The 27,877-nt window shown below is 37.4% G+C and overlaps 1 protein-coding gene across 3 annotated transcripts in view; it reads left to right on the plus strand.

Moving 5' to 3' along the window:
- LOC306859318 (rho GTPase-activating protein SYDE2-like) overlaps positions 1-27,643 on the plus strand; it is a 46,074-nt gene extending 18,431 nt beyond the window's left edge. For all 3 annotated transcript variants that reach the window (XM_079400309.1, XM_079400310.1, XM_079400311.1), the window contains 5 exons: positions 9,869-11,004; positions 15,791-15,917; positions 20,062-20,243; positions 20,322-20,553; positions 23,536-27,643. In XM_079400309.1, the coding sequence (XP_079256435.1) occupies positions 9,869-11,004; positions 15,791-15,917; positions 20,062-20,243; positions 20,322-20,553; positions 23,536-24,194 (2,336 nt within the window). In that variant the 3' untranslated portion in view covers positions 24,195-27,643. The remainder of the gene's footprint in view (positions 1-9,868; positions 11,005-15,790; positions 15,918-20,061; positions 20,244-20,321; positions 20,554-23,535) is intronic.
- Positions 27,644-27,877: the final 234 nt, after the last annotated feature.

Raw genomic sequence — 27,877 nt, forward strand, 5'->3', positions numbered from 1 at the left:
ATTAAAAACTGCAATTGTGATTAAAAAATGTGATAAAAAAAAAGTGTGATGCACTGAAAAAAAATTTGATGTAGGATTTAATCATTAAACATTTGACATTCAAAAATTTCTGGTAAATTACAAACAATTACAAGTAATAATGTAAAAGTAACACATTGGGGAAGTCGTGGCCTAATGGTTAGAGAGTCGGACTCGTAATCCAAAGGTTGCGGGTTCGAGTCCCCGGCCGGCAGGGATTGTAGGTGCGGGGAGTGAATGTCCAGCGCTCTCTCCACCCTCAATACCACGACTGAGGTGCCCTTGAGCAAGGCACCGAACCCCCAACTGCTCCCCGGGCGCCGCAGCATAAATGGCTGCCCACTGCTCCGGGTGTGTGTTCACGGTGTGTGTGTGTGTGTGTGTGTGTTCACTGCTGTGTGTGTGCACGTTGGATGGGTTAAATGCAGAGCACGAATTCTGAGTATGGATCACCATACTTGGCTGTATGTCATGTCACTTTCACTTTTGTGAATTTTTGAAGTAGACAGTCTGAAATACTATTTGCTTGTAAAACATGCTGAAAAAAAAATCATGCTTTTTGTAAGGCTTCACAGTTTGGCCCAGAAATTTGTGACTATATATCAAAAAGACTAGAACAATAATTATAATAATAACAACATTTATTATTATTATTTAATTATATTAATAAAATGAGAAATACTTTAGTAATATTTGACTGTAAAATAATTTAAAGAAAAAAATATAATAATAATTTTATTTTAAAGATGAACATGTATTCTTAAATGTGAAATTTTTAAGCAGAAAAACCTAAAGAGTATTTTCTTGTAAAATGTACTCCAAAAATAAAATGCATAAACATTTTGTTACATTTTTGCTTGTTTGTAAGGCTGCACAGTTTGGCCCCAATAAAAATATTAAAACAAATAAGACATCAAAAGAAAAACATATAATAATAATAATAATAATAATAATAATAATAGTAGTTGTAGTAGTAGTACTATGTATTTACAGAACAATAAAATTGTAATACTAATATTTATGCCCTTAATGATTATAGTTTCCTAATTTTCAAATGTTAAACCACTTTTACTTGGATGGAAAACCAAGTGCTTCTTATTACAAGGCGTTTGGTGCATATTGCATTTTCAGATGCATATATAAAACAATTCAAACTCACAGCAAGCTGCAAACACCGGATCATGAGCTGCTCGCGTGTAAATAAACACACTCTCAAACACACAGCAGCACATATATTGATTTAAAAATCATGCTAAGCCATATTGTGATTTTAGTTTTATTTGTGTTACCCGTGCAGCTCTGGGCTGGAGGAGCGTTGCTGGTTTTTGGGGTTGTATCGTATGGTCTCTGGCTCTCAGGACTCGCGCAGCTCTATATTTAGTGCCGTATGAATGTGTGACGTTATTCACTAATGCAGTCATACCTATTAAAGACTGCTGTCAGCGAACTATTGAAACTGTCAGCGTAACGCTTCTCTGGAGGCTACCAACACGTCTTTGAGTTCATGTCTGTTAGCAGTTGTTAGTGTCGGCTCTTTTTGTTTGACTAGCGCTTGTTTGATGTGGTGACATTAGTTTAGCTGATGAGGTTAAACCTGTAATTAACGTCTGTTGGATCTGTGAGGGCCAATGCGTTTGCCTTGTGATATATTTAAATGAATGTAAAAAACACAGGCTGCTTAAAGTCACATGAAATCCAAACAGACCCTGTTTACTTAATACATGCTTCTGGTCTCATCATGAATGATGAAAATATGCTATTTTGACAAATTCACATACTAGCGTGCTACATACTTTATACTGACCAGTGTTCAAAAAATAACGTGTGAAACCATTTGTGTTACATTTAGATAGATATTAGTACACTAAAAGTACAATTTCACATTTTCCTTTCGTTTAAATTGAAGTACTAAAATTAACAAACAAAAAAAACTGAACTAAAAGTTGAAAAATGCTGAAATAAAAATAACTAAAATAGCAATATTTAAAATAAGGAATAAAAATAACAAAAGTACATAAAATTGAAGTGTAAAAATAAAAGCAAATTAAAAAAAATAGAAAATAACACGATAATAAAACATTTGTGTTCATTGAAATGAAGCTGAAATCAAATATAAATATTAGATGACAAACTTAAACTTATTATGGACAGCTGGCAACATTTCTCATTTTCGTTTAGTTTAGGTTGAAATTAAACTAAAACTGAACTAAAATTAAAACTGCAATAAAAAATTTAATTAAACCTGAATAATATTATTATAATTAACAAAAGCACATATCAAAATGAACTACAATTAAAATAAAAATAGAAGTTAATTAAAAATATATAATAAAACATTTAAACATTTTTGTGAATTGAAACGAGCTGAAATAAAATAATATCAAATTTTAATTGATTTCAGTCGAAGCACTAAAATAACTAACTGGAAGGGAATTATAAACTCTAAAACTGAACTAAAACTAAAATACTGAAATAAAATAAATTAAACATAAATGTTAATATTTGAAATAAAACCTAATAAGAATGACAAATGCACGTAACAAAATGATTGAAATGAAATCTAACGCTTAATAAAAAGTACAGTAAGTATAGTATATAAATAACACTGTTCACATAATATATGACATCAAGTGCATTGCATTTAGTCATTTGTTGCATAATGCACAATTTGGCAAATGTAGTAGCTCATCCAGGTATCCGATGCATACTGTGGAAATAGCACAAGTAGTATGCATGTGTGCTGTTTTGATTTCTGAACATAATCCCTGTCTGGATCTGTTCTGGTACAAACGTGCACTATTTTCCAATCCAATCAATTCCTGATGGAAAAAATCTGTCGCTTTACAAAAGAAAAGTTTTATGTCTTTTAAAGGTCATTGTTGTGACTTTTCAGCGTGTTCTTCAGCGCGTTGGTTGAGCTTCTGACACGTTTGTGTGAGAAGTGTGTGTGTGTGTGTGTGTGTTTTAGGCTCTGTTCTGAATGCTGTGTTGTGTTCCATTCCGGAACTTTCCTGGTGTGCTGTTGACTTTAGCTCCCGGCTGCATGTGTGTCCCAACACCCCTCTGAAACATGAGCGCACAAACTGAGCGCACGCTTGCCTTTTACATTAGTGATGACATGGAGAAGGTAATATTACCCACAATCCCATGGGTGGCAGGTAACCGGATCTGAGTGTGGCGTTGCGAAAGGCAGCCGTCCACCCTGACCTTGTGCATGTGTGTGTGTGTGTGTGTGTGTGTGTGTGTGTGATTCAGGGTTGTGAAATGTTCAGAACTGAACATTGCAGTGGCTTTGAAAGTTCAAAGTAATTCCTAAATTTGAATTTAAATTGTAACATGATGCAGAACTCTCATTCTAACTTGAATTTAAATAAGTAACATTTAAATGGAATTAAATTCAAATATATTCATGTAACGGCTTTAAAGGTCACATATGAAAATCTGACTTTTCCAGGTTTTAAGTGCTATAATCAGGTCCCTAGTGCATCTACCAACCAAGGAAACGTGAAAAAGATTAACCCAGTAACTTTTAGTAAGCCTTTTTCTGCAAGCTTCTGAAAAATCGAGTGCATCTGATTTTGCTCCCTTGGTAATGTGGCAAAGGGATCTCATTATAATATTACCTTCCCCTAATCTGTAAGTTTCCACCCGCTGCGCCATCATTTTGCTTTCACAAGCGACAACGGTGTACAGTTCTAATGCCATGGTGATAGTTTGAGCAAAACATGCCAACTGTTCTGTCTTTGGCTGCACAGACGAGCACAGAACACTATTTAGTCCCAGCCTCAGAGACAGAGCAGTGGATTTATTGATTTATATACTGTATGCTGCTCCCACACAGATCTAAAATAATCATGTGATTTATTTCCCAGCTGTTTGCCTTCACAGACATAACTGACTGTTTTTGTAACTCGTGTGTGTTTTTAATGTAAACTTGTGTGTGAATGAGAACTTAGTTTAGTACTCGCATGCTCGTGTGCTTCGGATGTGTGCACTCAGAAAACCGTATATCAGAAGTTTAAACTAATATGGTTTAAAACGCATGATTTCAGCGAGATAAACATGATAATCAGAACCAAAACAGATGTTTTTAGGTTCTATTCTGGAAAGGGGGCGGGAGCAGCAGCTCATTTGCATTTAAAGAAACAGGCACGAAAATCAGATTGTTTTTGCTTCCATTTTCAAAATGATATAATAAATGAATGTGGGGTATTTTGAGTGAAACTTTACAGACACATTCTGGGGACACCAGAGACTTATATTACATCTTAGAAAAAGGTGCGTAATATGTCTCCTTTAAGTGTAGTTTACATTTACAGTTTAACTATACTTTTTGAATATATGATAAATATTTACATTGAAATTTGTATTTAAATTTGATGTCAATATATTTTATGTTAATATTTGACTTTATTTGTGTGCGCTTTTATAATGTATAATAGGTCTTGACATTCAAAATTAAGTTATCAGATCATAATCATAACTGTTAGAAATTTTTACACATCTATAGAAATTAGTATTTACTGCTATAATAATATAAAATATATAAAAATAATATTATTTAATATATAATCTCTCACACACATGTATTTGTACATTTTATGTATATTTAATATATATTTAATAAATTAACAGTGGATAATGTTGGAAGATCACTTATTTTTGCTGTTAATTTTTCTGTTGAACAAATTATATTTTATAAAGCATAATACATTTTCAAATACAAATTTGATGACTATAAAATTATCTGAAAACAATGTTCTGTAAAACAGTATTGTAGTTATTAATTAATTAATTAATACAAATTAATGATTAATTATTTACATTTTAGTGTTGAATGATTGTCAGTTCTCTGTTATGTGACTCTGTTTGAATTTCATTCAATTGTAATTCTGTAAATTCCTCTTCCTGTCATTTCTATTCAAATTCCAATTCAACATCCTGTGGGGTGTGAGCAGTTCAATTCAAATTCACAGTCATAAATTAAACAAGAGCCTTAAAGTATTAACATCTGATTTTTGCCCAGCCCTATGTGTGTGTGTGTGTGTGTGTGTGTGTGTAACAGAGCTTTGTTCTGTGGTTCTAGATGAAGCTCTTGAATCATTTAAAGAGCAGATTTGTGATCAGTTCAACACACAGTCCATGACATCAGACTTCACCATCTCAGATAAATGCTCCAGTTTTCTCTCTGTCACTAATGGCACTGTGTGTGTGTGTGTGTGTGTGTGTGTGTGTGTGTGTGTGTGTGAGACAGATTCAAGGCTGTAAAATGTCTTCTGACACTCTATTATTAGTGTGACTAGTGACCATATTGGCCCACTCACCACCTGTCACAATCAAATATGTAAAATAAGCGCACACACACACACACACACACACACACACACACAGTCAGTGAGTGTTATCAAGTCAAGTCACCTTTATTTATATAGCGCTTTTAACAATGTGAATTGTGTCAAAGCAACTGCACAATATGAAAAAAGGAAAGTACTGTGTCAATAATGTAAAATGAAAAGATAAAAAAAGTTAAAGGCATTTCATTATTGAATTCAGTGATGTCATCACCCAGCTCAGTTCAGTTTAAATAGTGTCTTTGCAATCAGGTCAAGGATATCGCTGGAAATGAAGTGTCCCCAACCAAGCAAGCCAACTAATCAACAAAATTAAATTCTGCAAGTTACAGTATGTTAATAGAAATTAGATTTTTTTTAATGATATAAACCCTTTAAAGTGGTCCTATTATGCTCTTTTACAAAGTGTTGATTTAGTTTTGGGGGTGTACTAGAACATGCTCTCATGCTTGGTGGTTCGAAAATCACATTATTTTTCACATAATTGACATTATTATAATGCATCTCTCCCCAGCCTGACAGAAACTGCTCGATTAGTTCCGGGTTTGATGAAGACCCGCCTTTCGAAAAACGATTGGTTAGCTGTCCCAGTGCGTTGTGATTGGCGAACAGCTTAGACGGTGTTTCAGTATTGCCCCGCCCCTTGCCAAAGCAGCAAGTTCGTCAATATTGCCATATCAGTTCAGACCCCGAGAATATAGAACAAGAGGGTCGCGCAGAACCTTTGTACGCAGGGATATTGCAAGGCATATTAAAGTGGTAACGTTATTGTTGTTGGGTTTTTTCTTTTTTTTTTTCATGTTTTAGATAGGATGTCAACAACAGCTTAAAAATAACTGCATTGACTATGTACGAATAAGTGCAACGGTAATATATATTGTTTATTGTTCTTTAATTCTAACATTATAACATGAATTGCAGTGAAACTGTTGAATTTATTTATACCATAGTCCCACAGACTTACACTGTTTGTGGCCACATATGCAAATGAACTATCTTCCAGCAGGAGGTGCTGTTGGAGCGGGAGAGCTCGAGGTTTCTCCGGTAACGCTGTACACAAAGCAGAGCTCCGCTCATAAACGCTGCTTTATCAGACATTACATGCAAGATGAAATGAAAATGACATCCAAAATTGTCTGAAAACAGTTGGTTTCCATCAGAAATACAGTGATATTAAACACCCACACCGGGTTTTGATTTTGAAACGTGCAGTGCTCAACCAAGCGTTCCCTCCAACCATTCAAATTTCCGTAGGAGGGGTTTACAATTTGTGATGTCACAAATACAGGAAAACAACTTTGTAGTCCAAACGAGCCGTTCGCTGTAGTTCTTGAAAAGGGATTATCTCCCTTTGGAGTGGACTTTGAGATTTGTAACTTTGTAGATCATTTTATGCCTAAACATACAAACTACACACTGATTAAAATTCAAAAAGTGAAAAAGCACAATAGGATGCCTATAAATAAATCCAGTGTTTTGATTAGAGATGCTGTGGACGAGAGCAGGGGTGTGTGTGTGTTTTGGAATGCAACCTTGCCTCCTAATCTGGGCCCCTGAGACTGTGGGTGTGTGTGTGTGGGTGTGTGTGAGGTGTCACATATTTACATCTGTAGGGTTTCAGTTGCGTGTAGGGATTTATACGGTTATATTAGTTAGGGCTGCAAGAGTAGTTAAAAGCTATAATCGCATTAAACAATAAGGATTGTTTATTGTGCTTTTGCATACACTAAAAGTTTAATTTTCTCATGTTTCTGAATGAAGTCTCTTATGCTCAATAAAGGCTACCTTTTTTTTGCTCAAATACAGTAAAAATATTGTGAAATATTACTATTCAAAATAGTTTTCTATGTGATTAAAATTTGCATTTTAAAATGTATTTTATTGCTGTGATCAAAGCTGAATTTTCATCATTACTCCAGTTTTCAGTGTCACATGATCCTTCAGAAATCATTTTAAAATGCTGATTTGCTGCTCAAGAAACATTTATGATTATTATCAATGTTGAAAACGGTTGTGCTGCCCAATATTGTTATATCCCTAAAATTACCTCTTGTAAGAAATCAAATTAGTTTTCAAATCCTATTCACACTTGCATTCAGTTCATGTGGACTAGTTGTATATTTACTTATGTAAGTAAATGGTGGCATTTGATTAGATTGGTGGATTAAAATATTATTGGTTAACATTATTGTTCTCCGCCCACATGGCCTTTGTGACATCAGCAGAATGGAATGTCATTTCAGAGACAAAAAATATGTCCTTTTAAAAAGACACACACACTTGCGATGCCAAAGTGTGAACTTCTGCCCCATCTCCTCCACATCAATCTTTCTCAAAACAGTATTTCTCTTTCTCATTGCCTCTCTCTTTTTTGGTCTCTTCACACTGGCATGTCTCTCCCTCTCTTTAATAGAATCGGGTCTTTGTTTTATGTGGGCGGGTAAGTACCAGATCAAACTTCTCCGGGTGTGTGTTCACGCTGTGTGTGTGCACTTTGGATGGGTTAAATGCAGAGAAAAAATTCAGAGTATGGGTCACCATACTTGGCCGTATGTCACGTCACTGTCAAACGGCAGGTGTTGAAGGAGGCCCTGAACTGTGGCAACAGAGCCGCTGTTGTAGTAAAGCAGATGAACAGAGGGCGAGGTAGAGGAAGGAGACCGATCTGGGTTGCATGTTCAAGAAATCTGATTTGTCAACCACTGCATAATGACTGCGGTAACACACTGCGGAGATAACTGCATCCCAGGTCCAGAAGTCTCTCGTAAAAGGAAATCTACTAATCGAGAGAGCAAGAGCAAATTATACTGAGGCTGATGGAGCGATTTAACCACAGCGCTCTTGGCCATTGGAAGGTCTGTTTTATCGTTCCACTTAGGAATGTTCCACAGATGTTCTTTGTTTTTGATGTGTGTGACTGAGCTGGAAAGGGACTTTTTGGGATATATGTAGTTATTATGGCGTGTATGTGCATAGAGCAAAGGGGAATCCTGTGGACCAAACAGGAGTGAACAGGCCAGAAGCAATAGGAAAGAATTATGGATAATGGGTCAAATTGTCTAGTTACTGGGGCTGTTTCGAGCACAAACCAAGAGTTTTGTTTTGGTAAAGGAATAACTGATTACATGTTTTTGAAGAACTAAAGATATAAGTGTTGAACTGTCACACCTTGGACAAACGTTAATTATTCTGCTTATTTCCTTGTGTACATGTTTATATCATGTGACATTTTTAAGTCCTTAAAGCACTCTTGTTTGTACAGCTTCCACCAATTAAGTATCTTGCTTTGAATAATCCAAATCACTGTTACTTTTTTGAAAGAATTTGGCTTGAACTAACAACACTGTAGCACTGGCCAAGAAAGCAGAGCAGTGTCTCTACTTCCTCTGCAAACTCAGAAGAGCCAGAACCCTGGCCCCCATCATGTGCACCTTTTACAGAGGCACCATCGAGAGCATCATAACTAGCTGCATCACTGTGTGGTATGGCGCTTGCAACACATCCTGCCGCAAGTCACTTCAGCGCATAGTGAGAGCAGCTGAGAAGATCGTTGGTGTCTCTCTCCCCTCCCTCCAGGACATCTACAGCACCTGTCTCACCCGCAAAGCCCTCCGCATTGCAGGTGATCCCACCCACCCGACACACAGCTTCTTCAGTCTGCTGCCATCAGGGAGGAGACTGCGGAGTCTCCAGGCGAGGACCAGCAGACTGAAGGACAGCTTCATACATCAGGCTGTCAGGAAGCTGAACTCCCTCCCGTCCTTGCCCCCCCTCCCCTCTTTTACCCCATGCAACACTGAACTCTGATACTACGACCCCCCCCCCCCCCCAGCTCCCCACATCCCCAGGACCTTTCCCCCCCCCCCCACCCACCCACTTACAAACTGTGATCAGCACCTGTCACTTGTGCACCATTGGACTGATCACTACCTCATCCAGCACTGACTGCAAACTACCTCTTCGGATAGTCTGATAAAAAGACTGTTCTCTTGTCACTTTAACAGACTGATAAGCTCTTCTTGCACTACACATATATCTGCACAGTTTTGTTTTATTTAACTGGTTTGCACTCCATCTATTCTGCCATGTGCCTTATGCCACTTTATCTATCTCTTTCTTTATTTTTCTACAATGTCCTCATTTGTATATCTGTATAGTTGTATGTACATATATTTAAACTGTATTTATCTGTATTTTAACGTCTACTGTCAGTGTTTAATGTTAACTGTATGCACCAAGGGTCTGAGAGTAACGCAATTTCAATTCTCTGTATGTATGTGCTGTACATGTGGAAGAATTGACAATAAAGCAGACTTGGACTTGAATCCTTGACTCATCTATCAACTAATCCAAATGAGGAATTTATTCATCTTGTGGTATAAGATTCACATAAAACATATACCCACAAATGGTATTGAGTTCATCTAAGGGTCAGCTAAGACCTGGGGGTCAATGACTTGGTCAATGTACTAATTAAACCCTCCTCTTTCATTCCACAGATCCTTCAGAGCAGTCCACTGGTGGACTTTCTCCCTCTTCTAGTCCCAACCCAGCTAAACGGAGCACTACTATGAACTGGTCTTTTCCTGATAAAATCAAGTCACCACGGACTGTCCGAAAACTCTCTATGAAGATGAAGAAACTGCCTGATCTGAGTCGGAAGCTTAGCGTTAAAGGGAACCCATCTAGCAATGTGGCCATCAGCAACAACCAATCAGAACCCAGGGCTCACTCGCCAAGAGCCAATGGGATGGCAGAGCTGGGCCAGTCCCAGTCCAGACTGTCCCCGGCAGGTGTGACGACTGCATTGGCGAGTGGTAATGTAATTTGGTGGTACCATTTGGACAGCAGTGTTTCTACGCAGCACAACTTCGATAAGAGGAGGAGCAACAGCGGTGGCATTCCCAAATCGGCCAGTAAAGGAGGTTACCTAAGCGATGGAGACTCGCCCGAACTTGTCGCCAAATCAGGAAAGCACGGAAACTCCGAAAGAAAGAACAGTAAATCCCGGGACAGGGATCCCAATGGGAACGGCGGAAGTCAGAGGCTACCTGGCACAGAGCTGGATATCGACGCCTTCCGTTCGTATAGTTTCTCTGAGCAGCCAAAGTGTCTAACGTATATCTCTGGACTAATGAGTCTGCACTTCTATGGCGCAGAGGACTTGAAGCCACCGCGGGTTGATTCCCGTGACGTCTACTGCGCAATCCAGGTGGACTCTGTCAACAAAGCTCGTACGGCCTTGCTTACATGTCGGACAGCCTTCCTGGACATGGATCACACCTTCAACATTGATTTGGAGAACGCTCAGCACCTCAAACTTGTCGTTTTCAGTTGGGAGTCCACATCACGAAGGAACCGGGTGTGCTGCCATGGGACTGTGGTTCTCCCGGCCTTGTTTCGTGTGCGTAAGATGCACCAGCTTGCGGTCCGCCTGGAACCACGTGGAATGATGTACGTGAAGCTGAGCCTCATGGAGCAGAGGCAGAACTCTCTTGATGGCCAGGAGGGGGATAACGAAATGCAGGTGTTTGGTGTACAGGCTCGGCGCGTGGTGGAACGGGAAGCATCTGGATTAATGGTTCCACTGCTCATCGAGAAATGCATCTCTGAGATCGAGAGGAGGGGTTGTCAGGTGAGTGAGTGGAGCAGATCTTTATGGTTCTTTAACCTGCATGCAGTTGCAAACTAAATCTTTCATTTAAAGGTGAAGTGTGTAATTCTTTTGATGTCAGTACTTCACAAAGTAGGCCTGCTATTCAATTTTAATCTGCAACTATATGTAAGCCATTGTTATGTTGACTTTATAAAGAGTGCCACATTGTGGCAATCTCAGAGGGGTCCTAGAAGAGTTTCAATCATTGACTGACTGTCTGGAGATTGTCGCACTGTGGCACCTTCAAAAGAGTCCTAGAAGAGTTTGAGACATTGTCTTTCTGAAGAGTGTCACAATGGTTTACCTTCAAAAGAGTCCTAGAAGAGTTTGAGATGGGACTACCTTTGATGGATCAGAAAGAGCAGTAAGAATGTTTGGGCTTCGGTTAAAGTGAGCTCGCCAACCGTTCTAAAGTCCTTGTCCATGGACATTACACACTCACACAAACAAGCTTAGCAAGGCCTCTCGGTGGTTTGTGTGCACAGGCACATTGCCAAAATACTAGCCATTCATCTCCGTTATACACACACACACACAATCTGACTCGGTTACAGTGTCACCCAGAGTTTAATGCTGTTCTCGTCCAGTCATCCCACCAAGTGTGTCCGCCATCAACCCACAAAACAACTCCGACTGCTGTTCTCAGATCAGATTTACCCCTGCAGCTCAATACTCACACATGGAAGATCTGATTCTAGATCAGCTGAGAGAGACTTTCAGCCCTTATCGATGTAAAAAAAAAAAAGCTTGGAGGTCCTTTGGGAAGGCTGTAAAGTTCTGCTGGTATGATGAGGTTTCTCTCAATCTGTCTTAGGCTGTTTTTAACTTTGTGGAGTGTTGTCAGCCTCTGTATGCTAAATCTGCAGCTCAAGCCCATATATCTGATGCTTATATCCGCATATCAAATTTAGCATGGTTTTCTTATTCATGTGCTGCTCCCAAGTTGCATTGCTGTGCCGTCATCACTTTTTTGAGATGATGCATGTATTTGTACTTCTATGCATTCATGCAATTGTTTATGCATTTATGAATTTATATATGCATTGTTTATGCATTAATGCCTTGGTTTATTTTTGCAATTATTTATGCATAAATAGTGACAAGTGCAGCATACTCGTTTAATACAATGATTATTGCATACTACATACTTTTGAATACTTTTTAAAACTTTTTCCTCATTTTTATTTATTCATGCATTTATGCTTTTCCTTTTCCTTCTTTTTTTTTTTTTAAGTATACTCTACATACTGTGCAGTATGTAAGTGCTGTTAGCCTCCAACAAACTACACTACACTACACTACTGAAACTAACATTTTTCAGAAGCTGTGGTATTCAAAAAGTCTGTGGTATTCCTGGTACCCGAGATGCACAAATGTGCAATTATTGTATTTATTTTTGAGATGATAATTGGATCCTTCTTGCCAATGTAAATATTCTTGGTCATGTGACAGCAACATAGCACACTGCTTTTTAAGACAGTAATTATGTACTGTATACTGGAGTATATACTGTGGAATTTGCAGTAGCCTAGCCTAGTGGTTGTTATATATTGTTATGCATTCAGTTCACCGAATTAATATTTCTCTAGTGTTCTTGAAATAAGAGAACTTGGTTTAAGGTCAGAGCTTAGCTGCTTACTGTGTGGAGTTCTTTACTAAAGCCTGAAGTCAGTATAGTTTGTCTTAAGAAAGCATGATATACACAGCTCACGGAAGCTAAAGGAATGTTTCTTCTGATCTATGGCCGCAGGAAAACCGCCAACCTGGATGGGTAAATGATTAGCTGTGTGCCGTGAGGGTTTTTCTGCAGCCCTTCTTGCCTAGTTAAAGGAATAGTTAACCTAAAAAATTAACATTTTGTCACTTTTACTTTTGTTTCTTATATACAAAATATTCTCTCTTTCACATAACATAGTTTTTGGGGAATTATTTCTTTGCATTCATAACTTTAAAACATACTTTCCATGCCTCAAAGTTTTGTGTTATGAGAGTCATTTCAAACAGTTATTTTTACAAATTAGCCTGTGACCTCTAAAGTTTGACCTACTAAAGAGCAACTCCGGAAGCCAAGCGTTGAGTCTGTGTGGAGACGTTTGGCTTGTGCCCAAATGAAAAATTCCTCTTTGGGTTTAATACATGTCACGTTAGCGGTCAGATGCAAAGCTAAAACTGAAGACCAACCCAGAAGCAGGATGTGTTCTTTACTAGGGGAAAAAAGGAGGAAGGTTTTAGTGGATTCAGGAAACTCTTCAGCTGTTTTTAACAAGACTGTGGTCAAGCTATTATTTCCTCTGGGTGACATTTGTGAGTTACACACACACACACACACACACACACACACGCACACACATGCACACCACTGGTCTGAATCAAGCTGCCGTTTCACATTGCAGGGGATATCTTCTGTTTATTGGAGTCTGTGCTGCTAAATCATTGCAGAATGTGCTAGGCCGTGTTTGAGATTAAACGCTAGCTTACTACCTACTAAATTGTGTGCATATATACTGTATATTAAATACTAATGTTTTGAATTTGTTTATTTTTGCATTTATTTATGCATGTATGCATTTATTTAGTAATTTTTGCACTTATGCATTTGTTTATTTTTCCTTTATGCATTTATATATGCATATGCATATGTATAGATACTCAGGCTCATTCATCAAGTTGAGCACAATGCATTGTGGGATACAGTATTTCACACAGTGTTGTTTGTTGTATACTGCACATTTTGGCAGAAGTAGTAGTATGCAACCAGAACACACTGTTCAATGTGTTGATTATATAATGCAGCAACTCATGTGGACAGTGACATATAAACCAATTAAAAATGCTAAAAAGTCCAATTTATTGGAGATGGCTGAATGTCATTCACTGAATTAAACTAAACCATAATGTTTGTCATTGCATAATGCTTATTTAATTTTAAAAATAGTATGCAGGCAGCTACACTGAGTGCTAAATCTGATTGGCTCCCTCTGTTCTTAACTCCGCCCACAGCAGGCGGTAGAGGTCCTCTGTGAATGAATGTGTTGTGTACGCGCAGGTTTGTACTGCAGTTGTTTGTCAGACTGTTTGTGTGCAGGATTGCAGGTGTGAGCTGGTCTGGATCCAAGCCGGTTAAGACTCCGGATATTTCCATACCCGCAGTCTTTCCGACAGCCAACAGGAAATGTTTTTTAGGAATTGGATAATAAGGAGATGTGCTTCTACGTGCAAGCTGTCACATTTTTACATCTTATGCAACAAAGAAGAGGCTTAGGTTAAAGACCTTTGCTAACCTATCTTGTACTGCACTAAAATGTATGTGTAGATAGAGAAACAAAACATTTATTATCACTTTCATTTATCTCTAACCAGGGTCCACATTTAACTTTAACACAATTGTGAGACTTTTTAGACTTTTTACCAATGGTGAATGAGATATTTTAGCAAACATTTCCATCTGTATTTTGCATGATTTTTATTAAAATACCAATTATTATTATTATTATTTAAAAAAATAAAAAAAAATTTTTGGACTTAAATGTATTTATTTATTTATTATTATTATTAGTAGTAGTATTATTATTGTTTCATAGAAATATGCAACATACAGATAAAAGTATGTTAAAATAGTATCTCAATAATAATAATAATACTTGCAGATTAATAAATTGAAATATTACAATCAAAATAATAAGTAATCGATGATTATTATGGTTATGTTTTAATAATTAATTCACATTTATTGAGTATTATTATTATTGTATTACTATTGTATTTTAATAAAAATATGCAACATACAGATAAAAATGTGAAAAAAATATAATTTCTCAATAATAATAAAAATATGAACAAATTTATAATTAAAATAATTATATCAATTGTTGTTTTTGATGATGATTATTATTATTATTTTATTATTATTATAACATTTTTAATAAAATGGTCAAGGTTGGGTTGTAGGGATGAAGCGAGGACTCAAGTGCAGAGTCAAGGGCTTTTATTAATAAAAAAAATAGAACAAAACAAACAACAAAAACTACCCCGTGGGGGGAAAACAGGTCAGTAGGCTAAGACAGGGCACTGCACGGCAAGGCAAGATCCAACAAGGCAGGACAAGACCGGAGACAACAAGGGTGCATTCAACAGCAAACTGGCAAAGGACTGCACACACAAGGAGAATAAATAGGGAGCAAATGAAGAGGGTATTGAGGGAGGACAGGTGGGGCAAATGAACCCGTAACAAGATGGGGATGGGGGGGGGCACGATTGACACGAGAGCACATGGCACACAGAAAACAAAGACAAAAGCCATGTGCTCACACGAAACAAAAACACAAGCACATGGCCAGCAAAACAAGACACGAACACGCAAAACATGAAAGCACAAGGCTGAGGGAACCCCGAGCCGCAACAACACAAGACAACGAGAAAGCATGTGGCCAAACACGAACCTCATGCTACACAAAACACAACAACACACGCGGACAGGAGCATGCACAGCCCGAGCAAACTCGAACCTTTACGCCTTTTACAGAATATAGGGCGCGAGTGTCCGAACAACACATACGAACACCACACTCCAACATGAAACAAGGCACGCAGACGAGAGAGGGGATAGAGGTAGATTTTAACTAACCATATGCAATAAAAGCAGAGACGTTTCCTCCTAATTACTACAATGATTGTTAATATCAGCATTGCATGATGGTTATGATCAGTGATGTTGTTGTGAGGTTCTCTGAAGGTTGTATAAAGGTTGTGTGTGTGTGATTGACAGGTGGTGGGTCTGTATCGTCTGTGTGGTTCGGCTGCGGTGAAGAAGGAGCTGCGGGAAGCGTTTGAGAGGGATAGTCACGCCGTCGAGCTCTCGGAAAACAACTACCCAGATATTAACGTCATTACAGGTACTGCATATCAGCGCTCACACACACGATACATTCACACACGTTTACTGAGATTTACACTCAACTCAAACCATTTCATTTGAAGCCTAGTTGGAGTGTGTTAAGAAATGTGAATGGACCCCGTGTGTGTGTGTGTGTGTGTGTCTTGACTGTGTCATACGGCCTTTGTGAATGAGATTAACCAGAGGTCAGAGGTCAGCAGAAAGCTTGCAAAACAGACGGTAACAAGGCCAGCAGCTTCTTTGTGTTCAGCTCTATGAGTGTCACAGAAAACACACACACACACACACACACACAGAAGGAACAGAGTCCAATGTACATGTGTAAGATTTGGCGGGAAAACTGAGGTCAATGTTGTAATGAGGACTAAAGCTGTGTGATATATTATACATGACCATTCATAAGTTTTGGGTTAGTATTTATTTATTTATTTTTTTATAGAAATTGATACTTTTATTCAAGGACACATAAAAATTGATAAAAAGTGACAGTAAAGTCATTTCTAATGTTACAAAAGATTTCTATTTCAAATAAATGCTGTTCATCTGTGAATCCTGAAAAATAAATGTATCACGGTTTCCACAAAAATATTGAGCAGCACAACTGTTTTCAACATTAATAATAATCAGAAATGTTTCTTTAGCAGTAAATCAGTATATTATTATGATTTCTGAAGATCATGTGACACTGAAGACTGCAGTAATGATGCTGAAAATACAGCTTTGATCACAGAAATAAATTACAGTTTAACAGATATTCACATAGAGAACAGCTATTTTAAATTGTAATAATATTTCACAATTTTTACTGTATATGTGATCAAGTAAATGCACCCTCGTGAGATAAAACATGGTGCATTTGAGTTTGATGAAGTGCAGCTGTATGTATTTAATCTCAGTTGTGTGTTAAACACACTGAAGCTTCTGTGTTGTATTTCAGTGTTTAGTGTGTGTGTGTGTGTGTGTGTGAGAGAGGTTGATGCCCGCTGTGTAATGTTGTATGAGCAGGTGGTGTTTATTTGCCTTTTAAACCAATATGTGGCTCAAAGTCCCATCATGCACCTGGCCACCAGCCACACAGTGTAGAAAGACGCCGATTCAGAACAACATAATAACACAAAATACAGAAAAAAAAATAGATAGGCTGTTTGTGTGTGTGTGTAAATATTCTTGTCTGTCTTCTTTAGTTGCCCATGACATTCTGCTGTCACATATACTTCCTAGGTCAGAGGTCACGTCTGACTGAATTAGCACTTCTATTTACAGCCGGTAATTGGCCTGTGAAAAAAACTGTCAGTAACTTACAGAAATACTGCTGTATCAGCACGGGCTTTTGGTCATGATCATCTATATGTATTTTGTAAGATGTTTTAATGTTTTTGAAAGAGTCTCTTCTGTTCACCAAGGCTGCATTTATTTGATCAAAAATGCAGTAAAATTGTGAAATATGTTTATGATTTAAAATAAGTGTTTTCTATGTGAATGTGTTAAACTGTAATTTATTTCTGTGATCTGCAGCTGTATTTTCAGCATCATTACTGCAGTCTTCAGTGATCTTCAGAAATCATAATAATATACTGATTTACTGCTCATGAAACATTTCTGATTATCATCAATGTTGAACACAGTTGTGCTGCTCAATATTTTTGTGGAAACTGTGATGCATTTTATTTTTCAGGATTCACAGATGAATAGAAAGTTCAAAAGAACAGCATTTATTTGAAATAGAAATCTTTAGAAGCATTATAAATGTCTTTACTGGCACTTTTGATCAGTTGAAAGCATCCTTGATGAATAACAGTATTAGTTTATTTCTCTCTGGCTGTGTTTTAATATCTTCCGCTCAGGCTCTAGTTGCTCAGGTGTGAATTCTGCGTCTGGATCTGTTTGCTCTCTCATTGTCCCCAACCTCAACATTCCGGGCCAAATTCCAACACTTCCACAAAAACACAACAATAGTGCTTCCTGTGATCCCAGGCCTGTAGAGCGGGAACCAATCCAGCCTATCAGAGCCCTGGAGAAACTGGCTCCAGATGATATTTCCTATCATTTGTCAGTTAGTTAATCTCACTGAATCTGCAGATCTTAGACTCTACTTATATCTACGGGATTGTTGTCAGATTTAAAGGGACTGATTACATTTCTGTTAATGGAGAAGTAAGTTTAATAGACTTCCAGAAGAATAAAACGCAAAACATTGATCTGTCGTATTGAGTGATATATCAACAACTGGCTCGACCCATGGTGTGAGTTTGGGGGCGGGACTATGACCAGAAGTAGACTATCACTACCTCACACCTCATAATACATCTTCCCAACAGCAGATAAATTAAAGTTCATCACTCTATAATAGTGATGTTCGATCTACAGAACCCCCGTTTAAAATTTAAAAAGCATCTATATGGGTTCTCATAAAGACCTAATTTATACTGTGAAAGTTTAAAATTATAAACGTCAAAATATTCCGTTTTTTTTTTTTTGGAGTTTTTCTAAATAATCTGCATAGACTGTAACGAGTAAAGCATTAACAGTGTACATTGTATATAACTTTTTTTTTTTTGAAGATAGAAAATGCACAACAGCGGTGTGGTCTAATTCAAAACAATATTACAGTACCACCATGCAAACAATTAAGGATGCATAATAGACTTCTAATCAATGCCAAGACAGTTCAAAGGCATTACCCACAGCTTCTGAAATGATTTGGATTTACCCTTTAATATACATCCAAGCTCTTCCATAAGTATGGATTCTTTAATCAGCGTTATCCAGTCCTTGATAAGAGGGGGTTTTGTCCCAACCCATTTATTCATAATTAATTTTCTCCCCAACATCAGCAGAGGTTTAAAGACATCGGAGTATTCCACAAAAGAGGAAGAGAAGACACCCAGCAGCACATTAATGGAGAGGCTGTAACCCTCTGTTTACATGTTATAGATAGTTTGTCACAAACACCATTCCAACAGTCAGCAATCAAGGGACATTCCCAAAGACAAGGAAATAATGTGCCGATACTGTTATTGCATTTGGGACATTGGGCTGATACAGTATTATTTATTTTGCTATATATATGTGGAGATATATAAGCTCTATGTACAATATTAAATAGCATTTCTTTAAATCTATTTCAGACAGAGATATTCAAGGGTAGTCTAATAATATCATCCCAGACATTTTCGTCAATGTCACATTTTAAATTCTTACTCCATGTCTTCTGCAACAAGATCAGGTTGTCTGCTTTATAATGGTTAATCGTGGAGTAAAATTTGGATATGAAGTGTTTAACGTCAGTATTCTTAATAAGAAATCTAAAAATATTCAGTTTCTGTTGTTACATTTATTACATTAGATTAATTTTTTCTGTGCATTATTATAGTACTGGTATAGTAACAATAAGTAATACCTCATTGTTAGATGCATTATTTACGTATTTATATAATTCTTTAAATTTTTACGTTTATTGTTTACTTATTTTAATATTTTTATTTATTATAATATCTTACATGCATTTATTTTATGAAATGTTTTACTTTTTTTTTTTACTTTTTATTTAAATCCATTATTCATTTATTCATATTTTAGTCTTATATTCATTTATTTGTATATAATAACATACATTTATTTATTTGTTTAAATCTTTTTTCATTTAATTTATATTTATATGATTTATATTTACTTATTTTAATAATTGTTTATATATATATATATATATATATATATATATATATATATATATACTGATTTATTTACTAATTTCTACTGTTTTCCTTCTAAAAAAATTCATGTATTATTTTACATATATTTATATTATTTATTTACTTATTTTAATCTATTTTAATGTATTTTAGTCTAATTTGCATTTATTTAAATAAATTTTTTGTTAATTTGAACCTTTTTTAGTATTTTATTTTTAATATACTTTTATTTTGTGTTATTTTATATTTACTTATTTTAATATATTTAGCATTTGAATCAATTTTTTTTTTATAAATTATTTATAAAGAATTTTTCTTTTTATAACATCTATCGCTTTTACTAAGTTAGAAAGAAAAAAACAACAACAACAAATAGCAAACATGGAAGACAAATAAGAAACGTCTATAACACAGTACAGGATGACAGTGGCGGTGTGTGTTTCTCTGTAGGTGTGTTGAAGGACTACCTCCGTGAGCTTCCTCATCCTCTCATCACCAAGCCGCTGTACGAGTATGTTCTGGACTCGATGGCCAAGAGGCCGCTGCAGATGGGAAGCAGCGGCTGTGAGAACGACTCGGCCGACTCGGATCACGCCGTGGGTTTGCTGGAGATCCTGCCGGAGGTTGAGAAGGTATGGGAAGGTTCTGGAGGAAACCGTCTCGTCCGTTGTCCTGTTTCTGATCTCTCACGTGTGTGTGTTTGTGCTCAGGCGACCCTGCGGAAGCTTCTGGATCACCTGAAGCGTGTGGCGTCCCATCACGAAGTGAATAAAATGACCTGTCAGAACCTGGCGGTGTGTTTCGGGCCGGTTCTGCTCAGCCAGAGACAGGAGGCGTCCTGCCATGGGAACCGGGTCTTCATCGACTCCGAGGAGCTGGCCAGCGCTCTGCACTTCAAAAAACACATCGAGGTCCTTCATTACCTGCTCCAGCTCTGGCCAGGTGACACATACATCATTTCACTAGAGTTCATCACCCTCCTATGGATTTATTATTTATTTAGTTAGTCATGTAGCAGACACTTTTATCCAAAGCGACTTACAAATGAGGACAAAAGAAGCAATCAAAACCAACAGAAGAGCAATAAAATGCAAGTGCTATGACAAGACTCAGCCTAACGCAGTACACCTAGCAAGGTTTTTATATTCATAAATATGCATACATAATACTGTATATATGTATTCTCGCCATGAAAATCGCCACAGAATCTGGAATGACGTTAAACACAAACAAACAAACATCACATACATTCGTTTCAAACCAGTGTCTCTTTCTCCTGTGAAACGCAAAAGGAGATATAAGGCATAAACTTGTTGGGAGAGTTTCATAGTGCTTCTTCCCAAATTTGTAATGAGAATCGTTTATAAATTGATTGTGAAAATAAAGAGAAGCTTTAAGGTTACCCTGTGTTTTTCTGCAAAAATATTAGTAATAAGTTATAGCCATGAATATAATAGTGTTATTTTACTGTTGTTCTGTAAAATAATATTAATAATAATTATCATAATAATAATTTGTTTTAGGAAATTGTAAAGAATATATTTGTATTTTACAGTACAATAGAATTATTGTTTTTTTGTTTAAATTGGATAATACATTATTAGTAAAAAAAGCTAATATATAAAATAATTACAAAGCAAACAATTATTTATAATAATATTAATGAAAACAACAACAGTAATAATAATAATAAATATAATTATTTATATTATTAATAATTGTTTATAATTATTATAATAATTATTGTTATTGTGGTTATACTAAATACTATATTTTTTATTTTACAGTACAATAGCATTGTAAAATAGTAGTGTTTTAATTTTAATAATGTAAATAATAATTATTATTATTATTATTATCATCATTGAAAACAGTGTAGATAACAGAGAAATTGCTATTACATTCCTTTAATCATCATTCGGTCCTAAGTAGTATCTGCCCGTTTTTGAATGAAATAATACACCAGTCATTTTGCAGGTAGTTTTTGCATGAGTTTGGACCCTGTATGATACATTTCTCCAAAACTCTCAAAATAAAGAAAGTCGTACGGCTTTAAAACAACCCAAGTGTGTCAGGTTTAGGTGAGCTGTTCCTTTAAGGCGCCGTTGTGTGTCTCAGGGTCGTCTCATAAACCTCGTGTCGGGCTTTAATCACACTCTTGCTGCCCATCCTGACTCGTGGTTTCAGACAGATTTCTGTCCCGTTGTGTGCGTGACTTCCTCCAGCACGCAGAAACTGTACAGTTAACCTCAGTCTGTAATTACGCGCATTCCTGTCTTAACCTTCAACTCCGGCCGAGCCGCCCGCCTCACCCTCAGAACAATCGGCCAGTTTAGAGGGGCCTCGCGCTGCAAAAGCCTCCGTCAGGCGTGGAGAAACTCCCATGAGGCCAGCTGCACTCGTCCTGCTCTGGGACGGCTGTCTTTTTGTCTGCTTGTGTGTCAAACTGTGTCTCTCCACACAGGCACGTGATATTTTGATGAATATTCTGTAGTGTCTATGTGTTTGTTGTTTTCTTGAATTATGTGCATATATAAAGATTTCTGCAGGGTTTTTTTTTTTTTTGTCAGAGTTGCATTAACTTTGAGGTTTTACTAACATAAAAGGCAAACAAAAGTAGCTTACCATGTTTTTGGGCAATTTTGGGAAAATATTCTTAATCAAGTTTTTGTCATTTTCCAGTAAAAATATCTGAATATCAAGTCTAAACTTTAAGAAAATATTCAATTGAATTTAACTTAAATTAATCTTAATCTATCTTTATATTTCTTAATAAACTGTATCTCTAATTTTAATCTTTTAATTTGTTTAAATAACAGTTCCATTTATTTATTTAAATTCGATTTTTATTTATATAATATTTATGTTTTGTTTTTCGGTAAAAACCTCTGAACATCAAGTCTAAATTTTAAGTTTAAGAGAATATGTCAGAGAATACATCTTAAATATATCTTAAATTATATCTTAAATTTAAAGTGAAGTTTTAATGATTTTTCATCAATTTTTATTCCATTTCCATTTATTTATTTAAATCAGTTTAATTATCAAAACCCTGTTTCTAAAGCAGGCCTTTCTATTTTAAACAGAACTTAGCATTGATTAACTAATGCAAATAATGTCAAGTGATTAACTAAGCTAAGTTAACTAAGTTAAAACCAGCTTAACAGGTTACGTGTACATAGAAATTCTAGCCTTAAGCCTGCTTTAACATTCTTTAAGTACTCTTATTGTAAAAACAACATAATTTGTTAAGGCTAAGAGCTACAAATATAATTCTATAGTACTCAGTTGTATTTTGTATGTTTATTTGTGCTTGTTTGTTTATTTTACTTGTCCCATCACATGTAGGCCACTGCTAAAATCCTCAGAGGGTTTAGAGGGCAGATCGGGACAGGTAAACAGGATTAAATGGGTGTGCTTTGTGTGTCCTCTGCTAGCCCTTCATGACACTGTCAATATCTTGCTAGCTCGCAGATTTGTTCAAATAGAAGATAAAACTACTGATAGCTTGCCACCATTTGTAGGGCTTGGCAAGTTTTATAGAGTTTGGCCAAGTTCAACAAAATGTATTTGAGGTTTAGCAATTTGGGTTGGTGTCAGTAATTAGGATCTTTGAGTTTGTTTGGGGTTTTGAGGCATGTATCTAATTTGTTCTGCATGCTTTGAGCTTTTCATAATAAAACCACATATATTATTGCTAGTTTTGGGGAGTAACTAAAATTATAAAATATTTTATATCATATTATATGTATACAAAGATATTACCTCCTGTACTAGCTTCACTGTAGTAAGATGATTTTTGTTAGTAGCTTACCAAGTACTTTCCCCAACACTGGTTATTCCATATATACTCTCATTATCTGAAATGTGTTGTTAATTTATAATCAAATGATTAAACCTATTGTTTCTTGTCTTTTTTCGAAGTTGTGGATGCTCAGGCTAAATCTTCGTGTCCGGTTCCTGCCTCGGTGGAGTCGCTTCCAACAATGACGGCTGCCGTAAGGAGGAGGAAAGAGCGTCCACAGGTGCTAAATCTAACTGAGGCGGACATGGCAGGTGTTTTGCGTCCCAGAGCTGGCCGTCTGGACAGTCCCAGTAACCGCTATGCCGGGGACTGGAGCGGATGCCGGGAAACGTACCTCCAGCCGAGCTGCCCGACGGAGGCAGACTATGATGATGTTCCCAGCGAAGAACCTCTGAACGCAGGACAGGAAGACCAGGAGGACTTATCAAAGGGTACTGGAGATGTAGTCTCCGAACAAGAGTTGCCTGAGTTGGACCGGGCAGTGGAGAGAGTTGAGGAAATGCAGATAGAGGAGGAAGAGGAAGTGAGTGAGGAAGAGAATACAGTAGTTTTGGACAAGCTACAAGTGGAGGAACCTCTTCCCACAACCCTCTATGATCAGATCCTCCCAGAGCACCGACCCAAAGAGCACACCTACCAGGCCTACATGAAGATCCAGGAGATCAGCCCAGTCCTAAGCAACAGGGTCAACCTGCGAGACCTGCAGGAGAGCATTGACGCTCTAATCGGCAACCTGGAGAGGGAGCTCAACAAGAACAAGCTCAACATAGGGTACTGACTCTTTACAAGGACAGACAAAATATGGTGGTGATTCTCTAGAGACATCTGCGCTATGGAACGTTCTTGCTCCCATGCACACTTGGGATGCATGTACAAGAAGACATTCCTCACTTCTGATTTGTGTTTTCGTTTGTCTCCTGGTCTCCATGTTGTTGATCTCGTCATTGTTTTTCTTCTTATGAGAAGAACTCATTGAACCCTGAGGGGTGCACCAGGTGCCTTCATTGTGTTAAGGTGGTGCTTACGACAGCGAGAGCTTTTTACTTTCTACGGAGGTACAAAACATTACGATAAAACCAATGCACTTATGGGGCCTGCTGTTAAATGCATGGCCAGTTCAGGTACAGGTGTGAAGCCTTATGGTGGGAGAACTAGGTACTACAGATACATCCCTAAACCAGGGTACTCAGTCCTTCTCATGGAGATATTGAATTCCCTGCCCTAACCCCAACCCTATGACCCCGAACCCCACATCAGGGATCTTGAACACAAATGACCTATTGTGGAGGTGGTGTTAGATGGTTGTTTGAGATCCCTGAACCCTACTCTCTAAACTCTGAATGTTATATCCTAAACTTAACCCTATCCTGACCCTTACACCCTAAATAAGGGGTGTCCAGTCCTGCTCCTGGAAAGCCAGCTTCATCCCCAGCTCTAATTAAACACACTTAATCCAACTAATCAAGGTCTTGAGGTTCACTTAAAGAGGAGGTAGATCATAAAGAATGGAATTGAGCACCTGACCCTGAACCCTACATTAGGGGTCTTGAATGCAAATTACCTAGTGAGGTTGGGTTGGTAGTTTAGGACCCCTGCATCCTACTCCCTAAACTTTAAATGCTATATCTTAACCCTATCCTAACCCTTACAACATAACCAGGGGTGTTTGTTACTGCTCCTGTAGATCCAGCTTCCACACTTGAACCAGCTAAACACGGTTTCAGGATTTGCTTAAAGAGGAAGGTAGATCACCAGGAGCAGGATTAAGCATACCAAATCCGACATTACGACCATGAACCCTATATCAGGGGTCTCAAATGCATTTCCTAGTGAGGTGGTGTTAGCCGGTAGTTTAAAATCCTTGCAACATGCTCCCTAAACTCTTACCAGAGGTTCATTCCTGCTCCTGCAGATCCAGTTTCCTGTAATGTCCAAACACACTTAAACTAGCTCATCAAGGTCTTGGAATTCACTTAAAGAGGAGGGTGGATCACCAAGAGTAGAACTGAGCACCCCAACCAAACAACCCTAAAATCTACATCATAATCCGGTAGTTTGAGATCCCTGCACCCTACTCCCTATATCTAATCTCTATTATAAACCTCACAACCTAACCAGGGGTGTTTGTTCCTGCTCCCGGAGATCCAGCTTACTGTAGTCTTCAGTTCCCTTCAAACACACTTGAACCAGCTAATTAAGGTCTTGAGCTTCACTTAAAGAGGAGGAGGGTAGATGACCAGGAGCAGGATTAAATACCCTAACCCCAACCCTATGACCCTGAACACTACCTCAGCTGTTTCGAATGCAAATGACCTAGTCAGGTGGTGTTAGCCAGTAGTTTGAGATCCCTGCACCCAACTCCCTAAACTCTGAATGTTATAGCCTAACCCTATCCTAAACCTTACACCCTTACCAGGGGGTTCGTTCCTGTTCCTGTAGATCCTGCATCCTGTTACCTCCAAACGCACTCCACACCAGGTCTTGAGCTTAAATTAAAGAGGAGGCTGGAAGGTAGATCACCAGGAGCAGGCTTAAGTACCCTAACCCCAACCCTACAACCCTGAACCCTACATCAGTGTTCTTGAATGCAAATTAACTAGTGAAGTGGTGTTAGCCAATAGTTTGAAGTCCTTATACCCTGCTCCCTAAACTCTGAATGCTGTATCCTAACCCTAACCCTATTTTAGCCGTTGCACCCTAAACGAGGGATGTCCAGTCCTATTGCTTGAAGGCCACCTTCAGCTCATGATCTAATCATAGTCTTTAACTACTATCTTTTAACGTTCAGGCAAATGTGTTGAAGATAAACTTTGCATAATAGTGGCTCTCCAAGAGCAGTATGGGACACCCAACACCCTTTCCATTCAGGGAGCGACTAAACGCTGCTGGTCTAGTTGAGGTTGTGGTCGTATGAGATTAAAACAGCGACTATTTGAGTTTTTTCCTTGTAGAAATACTTCAAACCTCCCCCTAAACAAGCTATGGACAGCTGAACATGAATATGCTTGTAGTAAGTAGTAAATTAAATATTTAATAATAGTTAGAACTTTAATGTAAGTTTTTGAGAATTAATTTTAAAAAATAACTTAAAATTGCTGACGTTTATTTTGCTTTTGATGTGCGCTCCCTAAACACATACTGAATGGGTATAATTTCACTTAATATTAAAAAGCAATCTAAATGGTAACCCTGGTAACATGATGACTCCATGACAACACTTAGCAGTCCAGGGATACAAACTCATCAGTATTTGACAGACACATATATGTATGTATGAATATAGTCGGAATATGTATTTTTGATGATGTACACTTCAGTTTGTGCATATTTAAATGTTCGTCAGCTACATTGTAGTATTTGGCCTGTAGATCAGCCTTAAATATATACAGTATATATATATATATATATATATATATATATATATATATTGTTGGATCTATGTAATGATATAACCCACAGTCAGAACTGTGAGGGATTCTGGGTATTATGTGGTCACGGAAGTGCAGGAAATTTGAGCATTGCATGGTCAAAAGCTTTACGGTCAAAATTGTTTCTCAGTGTCTCCTACAGCGGGATGTATTTATGCGTGTAGATAGAGATTATTTTAATTACAGTGAAATTCAGTTTTTCTCCATTTGGCAGCTGCTCACGTTTATGGCTCTGTTGTAAATTTGCAGGTCTTTTGAAAGAAAGACTGAATCTTTACACGAGCGGTTCGTTTTGTGATTGTGCTTCTTGCCTGACAATGCTACAGTCTTTGGTTGAAAATCTCATTTTAAAAGATCTAAATAAAGGACTTGTTACACAGCAAATAGAAAGTAGAAACCAATAAAATAATTTGAGTTACAGGAGATAAACCAATTGTGTTCTCACCAAATCTAGTAAATAAAAAGTCGTCTGGAGGTTTGTTTCTTCTCAGTAAGGACGGTCACACTGATTTTAAATGTGTATTGATGTGTATCTAGTGTGACCACACCTTTGGAGTGTTTGACCTGGTTTCTTAAAGTTTGATTTGAGATCAGATTCCTGTCGTACAGCGACTGATCTACGATCAGCAAGAAGGAAACTTGTGAGCTGCTTTGATAAACATTCCCATTTTTCTCCTTTGTCTCTGCTGCGGTTTTTGTAAATGTTTGGTTGTGCTTAAACGAACGTACGACTAAAGCAGAAATTCTTTGTACTGATATTGAGAAGTATATGATCACATTAAAGTTTATGTTTCATGCAGCCCTGATGACTCGACTGTTCTTCTTGAAATGTCTGGATATATTTAGCTGCTTATTTCTGCAGATGGTCATGTGAATCGCAGGTCAGCATCGGCTACAATGAGTCACGCTTGTCCACCACGGATTCACGTTTCGTTTCCAAACGTTCCTGTAATTTGTCACTGGAACATGAGCTGGCGAGCTGTCAATATCATGAGACCACTGATGAATCAACATCAGTCTGATATATCAGGTG

This window comes from Barbus barbus (assembly GCF_936440315.1).
Source record: "Barbus barbus genome assembly, chromosome: 40".
NCBI classification, from domain to species: domain Eukaryota; kingdom Metazoa; phylum Chordata; class Actinopteri; order Cypriniformes; family Cyprinidae; genus Barbus; species Barbus barbus.